Source organism: Lissotriton vulgaris, chromosome 3_1 (assembly GCF_964263255.1).
Source record: "Lissotriton vulgaris chromosome 3_1, aLisVul1.2, whole genome shotgun sequence".
NCBI classification, from domain to species: Eukaryota; Metazoa; Chordata; class Amphibia; order Caudata; family Salamandridae; genus Lissotriton; species Lissotriton vulgaris.
Window position 1 is genome coordinate 1,426,385,362 of NC_141689.1, and position 15,098 is coordinate 1,426,400,459.

Here is a 15,098-nt window from a genome sequence, read left to right on the forward strand (position 1 = left end):
TAAATTTCTCGTGCACTGCAAGGAATCGCCACGATTCCTTGCAAGTTGGATAAAGAGTGGATAAGCCACCATAGACTCGCAAGCTCGATGCGCATGCGCATCGACAGGCGAGACCTAAAAATGCCATTTACCTCGGGATTTCTTGGTCGGCTTCTGACGCAATGAAACCTGCAGGAAGGAAATGTCCGATTGTGCCGTAACATTTGTCAAGAAAGAAAGGAGGGTGCTGCTCAAGGGGGGAGTGGCGGGGAGGGTCTGAGAGAGGGTTAGCAGGAAGGGCACATTCTAGCAAAGGTGCTCAGTGCTAAACGTGAGCACTGGACGAAGCGTTCGCGTGTAGGCGCTGTAAATACAAGCACGCAAAGCTGTGGGGGAAGCTGCAGCGACTCCCCGAGGCCAGCCCTTGTCACACCATCAGCAACCACTGGCATTTCCTAAAGTTGTGCTTGAGCTGCGGCGAGATGAAGGCGGGGTACCAGTGAAACACAGTGCGAGTGCAGCAATCTAGACAGTAAAGACACAAAAGGGCTAGGACTCAAAACCAGACCCAGATCAATTGTTTAACGACCACCCTCTCCACCTGGACAGCACCAATTCAGCTTCACAGCAGTTTTATGTAGCGCAAACTCGGCCTGAAGGTATCAGAGCACATGAGCACCAGTTGCATTATGGAGTGACGAATTCATTTTTGAGGCATGGGGAGATTGAATAATTTGCCCAGGATCACAAGATATGTGAGCTTCCCACCAGGCTTGAACCTGGTTCCACAGCTTCAAGGTTGGCTGCTCTAACCCTTAAGCCACATCCCACGCCCCTCAGTTGTAATAATGGATGAAGGAATCTGTGTTCCCCCTGTTCCGCCTTTCAGCTGCAGTCCACACAGCTGTGACCATGCCACCCGGCCCTTCCTGCAGAAATATCCCCCCTGTAATAGTCACAATGAGCAACTCGTAGTCGGCACAGCCTCTGTATATGTTTATTCAGGACACAGTATACTGGTGCTCTTCCCTTCAACGCTCTCACCAACTGAACTGTGTACATTCTATTTCCCTTCAACTTTCCAACACAAACATTCTATTTTATCATACTATATCATTGCATTGCTCCCCCCCTTTTTTAGGTCTCGACCTCTGCCAATGCCTCTGGCATTGCAGATGTCGATACATGTAGAGGTGAAACAGGAAAGCTGAACCAGGCGGATTACGCCGAGTGCATGTGCCCATGCACGCGCTTGCTGTTTGCTGCCACAGCAACGCAGAGAGCTTCACACTTCAAAGGAATGCTCTCCCCCGCCCCCCTCTGTGCAATGCCTCTTCTCTCACCCTTTCCCTATCTCACCCGCCCTCCCACCTTCAGCCTCTTCCTCTGCAGTGCACTCTCTCCCCCCTCCCTCCTCCTCACCCCAACATTTGTCTCTCACACCACAGGCTGCTGCTATGTAATATGGGGCATACTTTTAAACCTGTTAACTAAAATCTTGTGCATCAAACGTGCCACTTGCGCTGTATTTGAATGCTCCTTGGAGCTGTCTGTTGTATCTAGACGTATCACATAACTAAAACCTATGCGTAAATTAAAACAGACAGACCTATTGTATTTGCCAGTCCTTGTTAGCAGTGTCTGCCTTTCTGATTGGGCCTGGGATGAGGCATTTTTTGCTGAACACTTAAGATATTCTGCAGCTTTAACAAGTTCAATGTATTTTTCTGGATCATTAAATTAACTGACGTTCCACGTTTGGGCAATTCATTTTACTCTCCTGTACCCCCTGTGCTCAGCAGTAGCCTAAGATGACCGTAAAACCAATTGCGCCATATTTGGCAGAAACATTATCTGCACTGTATTTTATTGACAAACTGAACAGTGAAAAGACTACTTTAAGAGTAAGGTTCCAGGATCAGCACTTGTACTTGTACTGCGGTTTACAGACCGAAAACTACTGTGGTAGAAATTGCTCTTGTGGAACATTGCTGGGAAGCAGAGGCAAAGGTGGTAGATGTCTCACTTCTTAGCTTTTGCAATTTAATTTGTTTGCAGGAAACCTTTACAACTTAATGAATTTCGAGCTTTCAAAGACTTTGCATTATTTTCAGCTAAAGGAAGTGTAAAAGGTGGCATAATGACAGAGTTCACTAAACATGGCCTACTGGAACACAACATGGTAGTGTCCAAGGACTAGGCATCCACAAGCATCACCCATCAGACATCCACAAGCGTCAGGCATCCAAAAAAGGATCTGGCATGCACAAGCATCAAGCATTCACAAGCTTCAGGCATCCACAAGCTTCAGGCATCCACAAGCATCAGCCATCCACAAGTGTCAGCCATCCACAAGTGTCAGCCATCCACAAGTGTCAGCCATCCACAAGTGTCAGCCATCCACAAGTGTCAGCCATCCACAAGTGTCAGCCATCCACAAGTGTCAGCCATCCACAAGTGTCAGCCATCCACAAGCGTCAGCCATCCACAAGCGTCAGCCATCCACAAGCGTCAGCCATCCACAAGCGTCAGCCATCCACAAGCGTCAGCCATCCACAAGCGTCAGCCATCCACAAGCGTCAGGCATCCACAAGCCTGAGGCATCCACAAGCATCAGACATCCACAAGCAACAGACATCCACAAGCAACAGACATCCACAAGCAACAGACATCCACAAGCAACAGACATCCACAAGCGTCGGGCATCCACAAGCGTCAGACATCCACAAGCGTCAGACATCCACAAGCGTCGGACATCCACAAGCGTCAGACATCCACAAGCGTCAGACATCCACAAGCGTCAGACATCCACAAGCGTCAGGCATCCACAACACAAGCGTCAGACATCCACAAGCGTCAGGCAACCACAAGCGTCAGGCAACCACAAGCGTCAGGCAACCACAAGCGTCAGGCAACCACAAGCGTCAGGCAACCTCAAGCGTCAGGCAACCTCAAGCGTCAGGCAACCACAAGCGTCAGGCATCCACAAGCGTCAGGCATCCACAAGCGTCAGGCATCCACAAGCGTCAGGCATCCACAAGCGTCAGGCCTCCACAAGCATCAGGCATCCACAAGCGTCAGGCCTCCACAAGCGTCAGCCATCCACAAGCGTCAGCCATCCGCAAGCGTCAGCCATCCACAAGCGTCAGGCATCCACAAGCGTCAGGCATCCACAAGCGTCAGGCATCCACAAGCGTCGGGCATCCACAAGCGTCAGGCATCCACAAGCGTCTGGTATGAACAAGCGTAAGATATGCACATGCATCAGGCATGCACAAGCTTCAAGCATTCACAAACATCAGATATCCACAAGCGTCAGATATCCACAAGCGTCAGACATCCACAAGCATCAGGCATCCACAAGCATCAGGCATCCACAAGCATCAGGCATCCACAAGCATCAGGCATCCACAAGCATCAGGCATCCACAAGCTATTGTAGAAATCAAAAATCCACTTCTCAGGGGTTCCATTGATACTTAGTCATTTTAAACTCACAAAGAACTTGACACAGAAGCTGGAATATAAAAGTACATTTTTATTAACCTCAAATGAGTGAGACTACGTCACACAGAAGCCTTAGCAACTGAATGAGGCAGTCTGTTAGAATGGTCTTACTTCACGTGTTATATATTCTTTATCCTGCCCCAGGCATGTAAGGGAGTTGTACCAATTACATTCCTAAACAAATGGAAAATCTGGAGGGTCAGCAGGTGAGTAGCCTTTGGAGTTTTAGCAGCATATCGGCAAAACATTATAATTACATAGTTCACAAAGGTTAATCTGATTAAACTCCTTGGCTGCTAAGGGCTTTCCCCCCCTGTGCTGGAAAATGCTTTAGTACATGATTCATGACGAGCTCAGCTCGTCATCAGCACAGCTCCACTGTGCCTCATGACGAGCTCTGCTCGTCATGAGCAGGGAAGGGGTTAAATGGCACTGCAGGGCATGGCATGATTACATGTACAGTATCCCAACCCAAAAGTTAATCATTAAGAATGTCCCAAATTCAACCTCCAAAATCCGGACAAACCTATAATTGAAAGCATAACCCATGTAATGAAGAAACATAAAAAGAAACAGTAACAGATGATGAACAAGATAAGGCATGTGCAAGGAAACTAAAAGTTAACGATTTCCTGAACATTGATTGGCAATCTCAGACAAAGATCGATCAGGGAAATTGGCTTTGCGAGGTCTGTTTCAGGTGAAGAGGTCCGTTTCTTACAGTTCATTTCAGAGTCAAAAAGAAACCTTAGTTAATGTATACATGAACTAAGAAGGCCAGGCAACTTCATTCGCCAGGCTACCTTCACAGGCCTACGTGAGGGCAACACAAAATGGTGGCACAGAACAAAATGGAGTCAGACTCGAGAATTACAGAATCTATCTATCTATCTATCTATCTATCTATCTATCTATCTATCTATCTATCTATCTATCTATCTATCTATCTATCTATCTATCTATCTATCTATCTATCGCCCTCACTCTATCTATCTATCTATCGCCCTCACTCTATATATCTATCTATCGCCCTCACTCTATATATCTATCTATCGCCCTCACTCTATCTATCTATCTATCGCCCTCACTCTATATATCTATCTATCGCCCTCACTCTCTCTATCGCCCTCTATCTAGCTATCTATCTATCGATCGCCCACACTATGTCTATCTATCTATCTATCGCCCTCTATCTATCTATCGCCCTCTATCTAGCTATCTATCTATCGATCGCCCTCACTCTATCGTCCTCACTCTATCTATTGCACTCATTCTATCTATCTATCGCCCGTCCTCTATCTATCTATCGCACTCACTCTGTCAATCTATCGCATCACCACAGCATCACTCAGCCCCACCACAGCATCACACTCAGGCGCACCACAACATCCCTATCCGCTACCACAGCATCACTGAACGCCACAGCATCCCTCGTCGCCACCACAACATCACACAGCGCCATCACAGCATCAATCTGTGCAACCATTCAACAACTGGTTCAAATATGTTCTCATACTGTTTCAAGCTTTATTACAAATGTCCCAAAAAGATGTTAATATTTCACTTCTGTTCTTGGATTTTCGTCACAATAAAATACACTGAACATAATCTTTACAAAAGTTATTTACAAAAGTTTAAGCTATTGCTATTAAAAATTACAATAACTTATAAGTATTAATTTAAAAATATTAAAAGCCATTGTTATTTGTAATATCAATACATCTAAGTCATGTAAATACAACACATATTGCTTTACAAATGCTACATGTGTCACATTTGCAAAAGTGAAAACTATTGGCATTGTAAATGACAAAGCTATTAATTTCGCTACTTTCAAAACCAACACATAAATAAAAAATTTGTAATTTACAATACCAATAGCTCAAACTTTCCTAATGCGAGACCTATTGCATTGCAAATGCTTGTTTATATACCGTGGGACTCCCACTCCGACGACGGGAAATGATTCAGGCATGTGAATCTATGAAAGACACCAATACTGGAGAACCACAGATTACAGGTAAGTAACTATTGTTCAACATGTAGTTTGAACAAAAATACACACACAAATAAGTACATAAATTACATTTTGTTTTTAAATTTGCTTTGCCAACTAAAAGTAGCTGTGTACATTAGCTCGAGTGCCTATTATTCATGGCCTTTTAAACCAATATAGCCCTCAGGTGGGTTACTTTTGTTTCACATTACTAATGTACCCTCCTGTGGGTGATTTTTAACGACGTTGGATGCCATGAATTGTAAGTGCCCCCCTTTAGTGGGCCTGTCTCATAGTTTCTGATTGTATATACAATAAGTTCCTACCATTTTGGTGTTTATATTAGCTCTCACTTATTTTTAGTTCTAATTAGATGTCATTGTGTGATTCTACTTGTGAATAATTTGGTGAAAAATGTGAAGTCCACAACCGTAAAAACAGCGAAAAAATTTAAAAAAAGAAAAAATGGTGAAAAAAGGGGGAGGGGGGAAAGGGGGGAGGAAGGGGAGGAAGAAAAGAGGGAAAGTAGGCTGGAGAGGGAAAAAAGAAAACAGCAAGAATAAATCGGGAGTGGAGGGAAAAATCCAAAAATGAAAAAGAGGGATTTCCAGTATTCCATTAAAGTCAATTATTCTGTAGTTGTGGAAGTCACAAATGTTCATTCAAAGGTGGTAATGTAGCTCTTCGTCCTGGTTCAATCCCAAAGGGCTCAATGTCCGGAAATTGAGGATGTGTTATGATTCTTTTTGCCTCATAGTTCTTTCTCGATCTCCCCCTCTAGGGCGTGGTCACACAGTTTCCACTGCGTACATTTTGAGGTCCTTCCAGTTGGCCCCGTGTTCTTTGTCCATGTGTTTGGCAACTGCGTTGCTCCTGTCGGTGTTTATCGTCGCACGGACGTGCTCCAAGATGCGTTTCTTTAGTTCGCACTTTGTGCTCCCCACATATTTTACATAGCACGGGCATTCAATGATATATATTGCATACTGACTTTTGCAATTGATGAGCTGTTGTATTTTCCATATCTGTTTGTTGGCCATGGTGATTTCTTTCATATTTTGAGCAAATGATGCACACTTTACAATTTGAACATTTATAGAAACCTTTGGGCTTCAACCATGATTCCGTTATTTTCGGTGGGAGGAAATGACTGTGGACCAACTGATCCTTCAGGTTTCTTGCCCTGCGATAGGTTACTTCCGGATGGTCTCCTACTATGGATGATGTTTTAGTATCCATGTGTAAAATGTGCCAGATGTTTCGTAAAATTTTAGTCAGATGTTGATTGGCCGTTGAGTACGTTGTGATGAATCTGATTTTATCATTTTTTTTCACTCACTTGGTCCTTCAACAGCTCTGTTCTCTTTACTGCATCTGCAAGGGCAATTTTGATCGATTTTGAATTGTATTTTCTTTTTTCGAATCTTATCTTGGCTTGTGTTTGTTGTTTGATCCAATCCTCCTCTTTTGAGCAAATTCTCTTAATTCTAAGAAATTCCCCACAGGAGATATTCTTGATCTCTTTTTCTTCTTTTTTTATTTTTAGATTTTTTCCTCCCCTCCCGATTTATTCTTGCTGTTTACTTTTTTCCCTCTCCAGTCTATTTTCCCTCTTTTGTTCCTCCCCTTCCTCCCACCTTTCCCCCCCACCGTTTTCTCCCCCTTTTTCTTTTTTTAATTTTTCCCCTGTTTTTACGGTTGGGGAGATCACTTTTTTCACCAAATTATTCACAAGTAGAATCACACAATGACATCTAATTAGAACTAAAAATAAGTGAGAGATAATATAAACACCAAAATGGTAGGAACTTATTGTATATACAATCAGAAACTATAAGACAGGCCCACTAGAGGGGGGTACTTACAATTCATGGCATCAAACCTCGTGAATAATCACCCACGGGAGGGTACATTAGTAATGTGAAACTATAGTAACCCACCTGAGGGCTACATTGGTTAAAAATGTCATGAATAATAGGCACTCGAGGTAATGTACACAGCTAATTTTAGTTGGCATAGCAAATGTAAAAACAAAATGTAATTTATGTACTCATTTTTGTGTGTATTTTTGTTCAAACTACATGGTCCATAATTCCCTGAAACAGGAAGTGATGTCATTGTCTTTTGCACTTTATTTAATCACTTTTAAAGAAAACATGGTTGTTTTATGCTACCAATCTCGTGAGCAAAGTCTGTGCACAGACCGAAACGCGTAGGGTTTTGTGCTGGATGCTGTTAATAAACGGAATATATTCTGGAAGATTGTGTGGACATCTCTTTAAGTACCAGGGAGAGCGAGATATATCTCGCTCTCTCTCTCACTCTCTCACTCTCTCACACTCTCACACTCTCACACACACTCTCACACACTCTCACACACTCTCACACACTCTCACACACTCTCACACACTCTCACACACTCTCTCACACACTCTCACACACACTCTCTCACACACTCTCTCACACACTCTCTCACACACTCTCTCACACACTCTCTCACACACTCTCTCACACACTCTCTCACACACTCTCTCACACACTCTCTCACACACTCTCACACACTCTCTCACACACTCTCTCACACTCTCTCACACTCTCTCACACTCTCTCACTCTCCGTTCCCCTTCCACTCCCCCCCCCCCCTCCTCTGGCGGTCGCCAGTAGGTAGTTATAGTTAGGATTATTTTCAATAGGGAAATCGCAACATTCTATTGGGAATAACTTTGGCGCCAGTTAAGGAATCTGCCTGAAAATTTCCTCAAATTTGCCTCGCGGCGCTCCGGTCCTTCCCTGAAAGTTTGGGGGGGATTCGTCAAACGGGGGCCGAAAAAAAGGGGTCCCAAAACGTGTTTTCCCCATGTTAATTTCCATAGGGCGGTCGACCTCACTTTTAGCCCGAACGGCTGAATGGATTTCCACCAAACTTGGCAAAATTGTAGGGACTGGTAGCCTGATGTGCCTTTGCTATGTCTCAAGATATGTGCTATAGTGGATTTTGAGTAATTTAGGTTCAAAAAAATATATATATCTATAAGCGCGCCCCGGGGCGCGAACCAGTTCGCGCGCGGAAAGCTGATTGGCTCTCGGGTGTCTGTAAACATTCCAAACAGTCCGGTGCGGCCGCCATCTTGTGTCTCTGTAGGATCGAGACACAAGAGGTGGCAAAAACAAAGGGGGAAATGACCAAAAGGGGGCAGGGTAGACCCCCCTGACCCCCTAGGTTTGATGTGGGGGCCATAAAAGGACCCCGCGGGGCAAAAAAAAATATTTTTTTTTCGATTTGCGCGGGGGGAGCGCCCGGTACGCGCACCGCGGAGCATACCGGGGAGCGTACCCTGGAGAAAAAAGAATGACAGAGTTTTTTAAAAATGTAGGTTTTTTTATAAATTGGAGGTAGTTCTAAAAAGAACTGTTTTTTTAATTCTTTTTGTTGTTTTATATTTTTTTTATTCTTTTTTTTGAACATTTTTTACTTTTTTTGGCTTTTCTGAACAGTTTTATATTTTTTTTGTATTTTTTATGGGGAGAAACAAAAAACAGGGAATTATAAACGGCTCAACTGGAGCAAAAAAAAAACATGAAAAAAATTAGGGTTTCTTCGGGCACTTGTGGTTATCACCAGCAAAGTTGATGAGGGTAATACTCTTCTCACCATAAGTAATTGTTTTGCCACAATATATGCAAATGAATTTGTAATCACCAAACTTAGTTTGTATGTTTGGAACCATCTGATCTGCCTCTGGACCCGATGGAGTGGGTTCTTTGGTTGTTGAGGTGCTGGCAGACGATTGTGGAAGGTTTCTGCACAGTTCTCTCACCTCTGCTGCTGCAGAATAGTTATTGGGCTGCAATCGTTGCATGTGCCGAATCATTGTGTGATTCCCGAATGAATATTTTTTTGCAGGGTTCCCCCTGGATAGTACAGCGCCACAGATGAGACAATTCACCTTTGCAGCGTTTACCTTCTTTGCACCCCTTGGGATTTCAAAAAACTCCCATATAAAGTGCTCCTTAGTTTTATATGGGGCATTGTCTTCAGGCAGGAAATGCCTTCTCTCCTCGTCCTCCTCCTCCTCCTCCTCCTCTTCTTCTTGACGACCAATGTGATTTTGTGGTGGTCCTTGTGGTGGTGGTGGTGGTGGTGGTGGTGGTGGTGGTGGTGGTGGTGGTGGTGGTGCAGATGCTCCAGCTGCTGCTGCTACTGTAGCCATTTCTCTAACAATAGAAGCAGGTCTTCCTCACTCAAACAACAAAGTGAGAATGAGGAAAAAAGGTGGGGGCTTTCATCATTTGGAAACCAAAAGTGTTCTGAACCAATTGATAGTGTTATTTTCAGGTCAAATGACCTGACGCGCTTACGCTACGCACCCTGGGGCGCGCCCGGGGGCGCGTAGCGTAAGCGCGTCAGGGCACGCCCTGGGGCGCTTACGTAGCGCGATCGTATGTGCTCCGGCGCTTCCGGGTGCTCTTACGCTGTGCGTCATAACACGCATCACGCGGCTATGCGATACGTCACGATGATGTTTTCGTTCGCGACAATAGCGCTAACGGGGCGTACACCTGTACGCGAACCGGGGCGCGGCAAAACTGCGCTTACCGGTAAGCTCATCAGTACGCGCCCCGGGAGCGCTCCGGGGCAAAAAAAACCCATAAAAAAATAGTATTACATAAATATACAATATAAAATTCATTATAAAACATATTACATTTCATACCGAAAGAGATTTGCTATTAAAAAACCATAGGTTTCACACCAGTTATAGTTGGGAATTAGCATTTAAAAAACCTATTAAATTCACTGAAAAAACCATAGGTTTCACACCAGTTATAGTAAGCTGGAAATTTTACTGACATAGAACCATTGAAATTCCCACGTTATAGTTAGTTGGACTCACTATATCTTGCGCGTGCAATGCACTGCTAATGACGTCACATATTACATCACTCATGACATGGTCAGTGACATCACTCATGACATCACTGATGACACCATCCTTGTGACAGTGTGACAGACCTCCTTTCACTGTAATGTAACCCTTGAAACACATATTCAAAAATAGAAACTAAATTTTTTTTTAAAATGGAGATACCCATACCAGTTACAACAACCAATTCAGTAATTCCACCATCTATATACACATCTACTCATTCACAAACAGTTCTATATAGTCACTCATACATTTACTCACTCATCATATGTAGTGATACACCTATACATCCTGTTACACACCGACAGTCATCCAAAAGTTACTCACACACATACTCACACATGCAAATTGAACATCCATTTATTTGCATATAGAGCTATACACACACTACCACCTTACTTCTATTGAAATTTACACATATTTATTCTCTTAAACAATCACTTATAGAAACACATACTAATTTAAATAGGAACTCTTACAATCTCTTACTCTCACATATACTCACTTATATACATCAATATTCACATATACTAGATTAAAACATATGTAGTTACTGAAAGTGGAGAAGTGTGGCTCAGGGGTTAGAGGCGGCAGACCCGGAAGCTGAGATCGGCCCTGGACCAGGGTTCAATTCCCCGCCTCGACGGGGCTTGGGCTCAATAATTCCACGGACTCGATAAGTCTCGCTCCGGTGCCTACTCGACTGACGGGTTCACACTCTGCGACTCTGGGCAGTAGCTTGCTTAATCTCCACAACGGCCCCTCGCGGCGGGATGCCTGGCTTTCACCTTGTGGATACCCTGCCGGGGTTATCTCACAGGGGAATACCAGGACGGGTTCCCTAAGCAAGCGCTTAGATGCCTGCGGTGTGGGTGATTTGCGCTATATAAATACATGTACACATACACACACACACACACACATAAAGACACTAGTGAGAGACAGTCATTCACTCACTAACATACACATATACACACTCATCCACACATACAGTCCTGCACATATGCTGTCTTCAAAACACATACAAACAGAGAGTCAGTCACTCATGCATCTATGTGCTAAGTAATACCCCCACCAAACCATATAGACACTCATACTGATACTAAAAAAAACATCTAATAACCCATATACATACACATGTAGCTACTCACCAACCCATGAAGCCACTTATACACAAAGTGAAACACTAATACATATATTTAAACATTACTCACTAATATTTATTTTTCAGAAAGACACACATTCACTGGATGGTGTCATCAGTGATGTCATGAGCGATGTAATATGTGACGTCATCAGCAGTGCATTGCACGCCCAAGTTATAGTGAGTCCAACGTGGGAATTTCAATGGTTTTATGTCAGTAAAATTTCCAGCTAACTAGAACTGTTGTGAAACCTATGGTTTTTTCAGTAAATTTAATAGGTTTTTTAAATGCTAATTCCTAACTATAACTGGTGTGAAACCTATGGTTTTTTCTGTGAATATGTATATATTCTTCGCTCCAACACACATACACAGGAACTCCTCCAAAAGAAGGAGAGGCCACAAACGGGAAAACGGTTAGAGGCACCTTTATTCATGCAGAAATGAACCCTCAAAATGGCGGATGCATTTCGGCGTCTGTATCGCCTTCCTCAGCGCCAGGGGTATAGTCAGGACACAGGCACCAATTCCGATTTAAATATCCTGCCTCATCCTGATGCTGAACACGAGGCTCCACCCCCAAGGTAAGTTCCAATCAAAACCTATCCTGCTGGCTGCCTGTAGAGTGATGCCTGCAAGTCCCAGAATGCAATGTTCTTGGTAGGTTTGGCGTGGCGGGAGTGGATATGGCGTCAGCAATTTCTATTACCCCCATAGAAGTGCATCCTGCAGAATTTCAGCTGCCTCCTCGCGTCACCTGACCGCAGCAACTCCCAGGCCACAGGGTTTACTTACGGCGGGGGCAAGGCTGGAAGTCCTCCTCGCCCAACGTGAAATCTGGCTGTCAACACCGCCTCAACTCCTCCATGGCCTGAAGGTGGGCCTTGGTAATTCCAATACCTTGGATACAACAAAATTCCGCCAAAACGGAGACCAGTGTTCACTGAGGCCAACTTGGTGCTGCGGGGGCCTCACAAGTGCCTCTCTGGTACACGCGCTGAAAATGTGCACAGGAACTCCTCCAAAAGAAGAAGAGAGGCCTCAAACGGGAAACAGTTGGAGGCACCTTTATTCATGCAGAAATTAACCCTCAAAATGGCAAATTCATTTCGGCGTCTGTATCGCCTTCCTCAGCGCCAGGGTATAGTCAGGACACAGGCACCAATTCCGATTTAAATATCCTGCCTCATCCTGATGCTGAACACGAGGCTCCACCCCCAAGGTAAGTTCCAATCAAAACCTATCCTGCTGGCTGCCTGTAGAGTGATGCCTGCAAGTCCCAGAATGCAATGTTCTTGGCAGGTTTGGCGTGGCGGGAGTGGATATGGCGTCAGCAAGTTCTATTACCCCCATAGAAGTGCATCCTGCAGAATTTCAGCAGCCTCCTTGCGTCACCTGACCACAGCAACTCCCAGGCCACAGGGTTAACTTACGGCGGGGGCAAGGCTGGAAGTCCTCCTCGCCCGACGTGAAATCTGGCTGATTTGAACACCGCCTCAACTCCTACCGGGCCTGAAGGTGGGCCTTGGTAATTCCAATACCTTGGATACAGCAACATTCCGCCGAAACGGAGACCAGTGTTCACCGAGGCCAATATATATATATATTACCTACTGGCGGTCGCCAGTAGGTAGATATGGTTAGGACCTGAGATGTCATCAGTTAGGACCTTGAGATGTCATCAGTGATGTCACTGACCATATCATGAATGATGTTAAATGAGACATCATCATCCGGGGATTGCAGGTGCGCGAGATATAGTTAGCACAGCTAACTATATCGGAGGAATTTCAATGGTTTTGTATCAGTGAAATGTCCAGCTAACTATAGCACCCCTAAAACCTATAGTTTTTTCAGTGAATTTCTAAGGTTTTTTAAATGCTAATTCCTAACTATATCAGGCCTGAACCTATGGTTTTTTCAGTGAATTTCAAAGGTCTTTTAAATGCTAATTCCTAACTAGATCAGGCCTGAAACCTATGGTTTTTTCAGTGAATATATATATATATATGAATAAGATTTAGCACATACAAATATTTTTAATAACAATAATACATAAACCTAACTGTATTGCAATGCCCACTACCATGTGGCAACTCATGATTTTGTGCCTTTGTAGTAGCAGGGTTAAACTGTGTTCTTCACCTCATGTTCAATGCGAGTTTCCCAACCTGTTCTGAAGGAGGACCAACTGGACAAGAGATTGAGGAAATTTACTCTTAAGGTCATTTCAGTACTCCTGGGCCCGGAGTATGAGTGGGTCGGTTAATTCCGACCAGTGCATAAACCTTTGTTTACGTATGGGTCTGAATTACAAGTTTGACTGTATTTAGTACATTGGATAATTATCAGATGCATTAAATAACACAACCTTTGTTCAATTTTTGCAGTGTTGACTGTATCATGTGGATTTTGGTGCGTTAAACACCAAAATCTGCATGCTATTCCCTAATAACTCATAATAGGTGTTATTTATCGCACCTGCTAAATAACATACCCTGTGGTATCTTTATTTATCAGGTGCTGTAAATAGTACCTAAATTTATAATCCAGCCCTAAGGGCCGGATTACGAGTTTGGCTGCTGGGATACTCCATCACAAACGTGATGGATATCCTGTCCACCGTATTAAAAGTTTAATTGGATATAATGGAATTGTAATTGGGCAGACAGGATATCCGTCACGTTTGTGACAGAGCAACTATATCCGTCAAACTTGCAATCAGTCCCTTAGTATTTAATCTTTCTCCTTTGCAACAATCCCACAACAGGATGCTTGCTGACGGAGTGCTCCAAAATCCTTTAAAGGGACAGTTTACTTTTAGAGAACCTTTTTCCAGTCCTATCTGTGGTTGCAGGCAACCCCATTCAGTTGTGGAGAGAGAACAAAAAACTAACAGTTCTAGGTTTGCCATAAAGAAAATGTTTTTTCCCTTGAGATTACTTGTTGACTTTTTCATTCTAGGCCCTTATGATTAACGATACTAAGCCATGTCAGATGTGGGATTTAGGAACAAACTTCTTCATCCGTGAAGATGATGTAAAAAGTCAAAGAAACAGGTAGGAAACTTCCTTCTCAAATCCATTAACTATGTGTTTTTCTAATCAACCATTCCTTGCTTTTGGTACATTTAAGTCTTTCAATTAACTCAGCCTTTCAGAATGCATTATTTATTTCCACTTGATGCAAGTGCTGGAACTGGTAGTTTTTCAATTCCTGATTTCAAGAGCGCACTGATATTGTGCACCTGTTTACAAGGATTATTGCTGTGCACATGCTATGCATGGATTGGACATGGCAGCATAATCATTAGTCTGTGGTTAGGTCTTTTTTACATTTACCCTTATTGAGGGGTGGTGTATTTGCATTGCTCCATGTGAAGTCTGCAAAGTTCTCCTTGTCTGGACCTTTACCTCAATCAAGTCTGGGATATTTAGGGACGTGTTAGTGCGTTGCTTTGTGTGTTTTCACATGTGTGCCTGGCCAAGTGAAAGATGGAGGCCATTGGGCTCCACATGTGGGGTTTACACAAGATGGTGGTTGAC

General features: G+C 43.7%; 1 protein-coding gene across 2 annotated transcripts in view; it reads left to right on the forward strand.

Moving 5' to 3' along the window:
• Nucleotides 1-15,098, forward strand: part of UBA6 (ubiquitin like modifier activating enzyme 6) — a 1,035,692-nt gene that overhangs the window by 117,930 nt on the left and 902,664 nt on the right. For both annotated transcript variants that reach the window (XM_086961917.1, XM_086961916.1), the window contains exon 5: nucleotides 14,518-14,612. In XM_086961917.1, coding sequence (XP_086818043.1) covers nucleotides 14,518-14,612 — 95 coding nt within the window. The remainder of the gene's footprint in view (nucleotides 1-14,517; nucleotides 14,613-15,098) is intronic.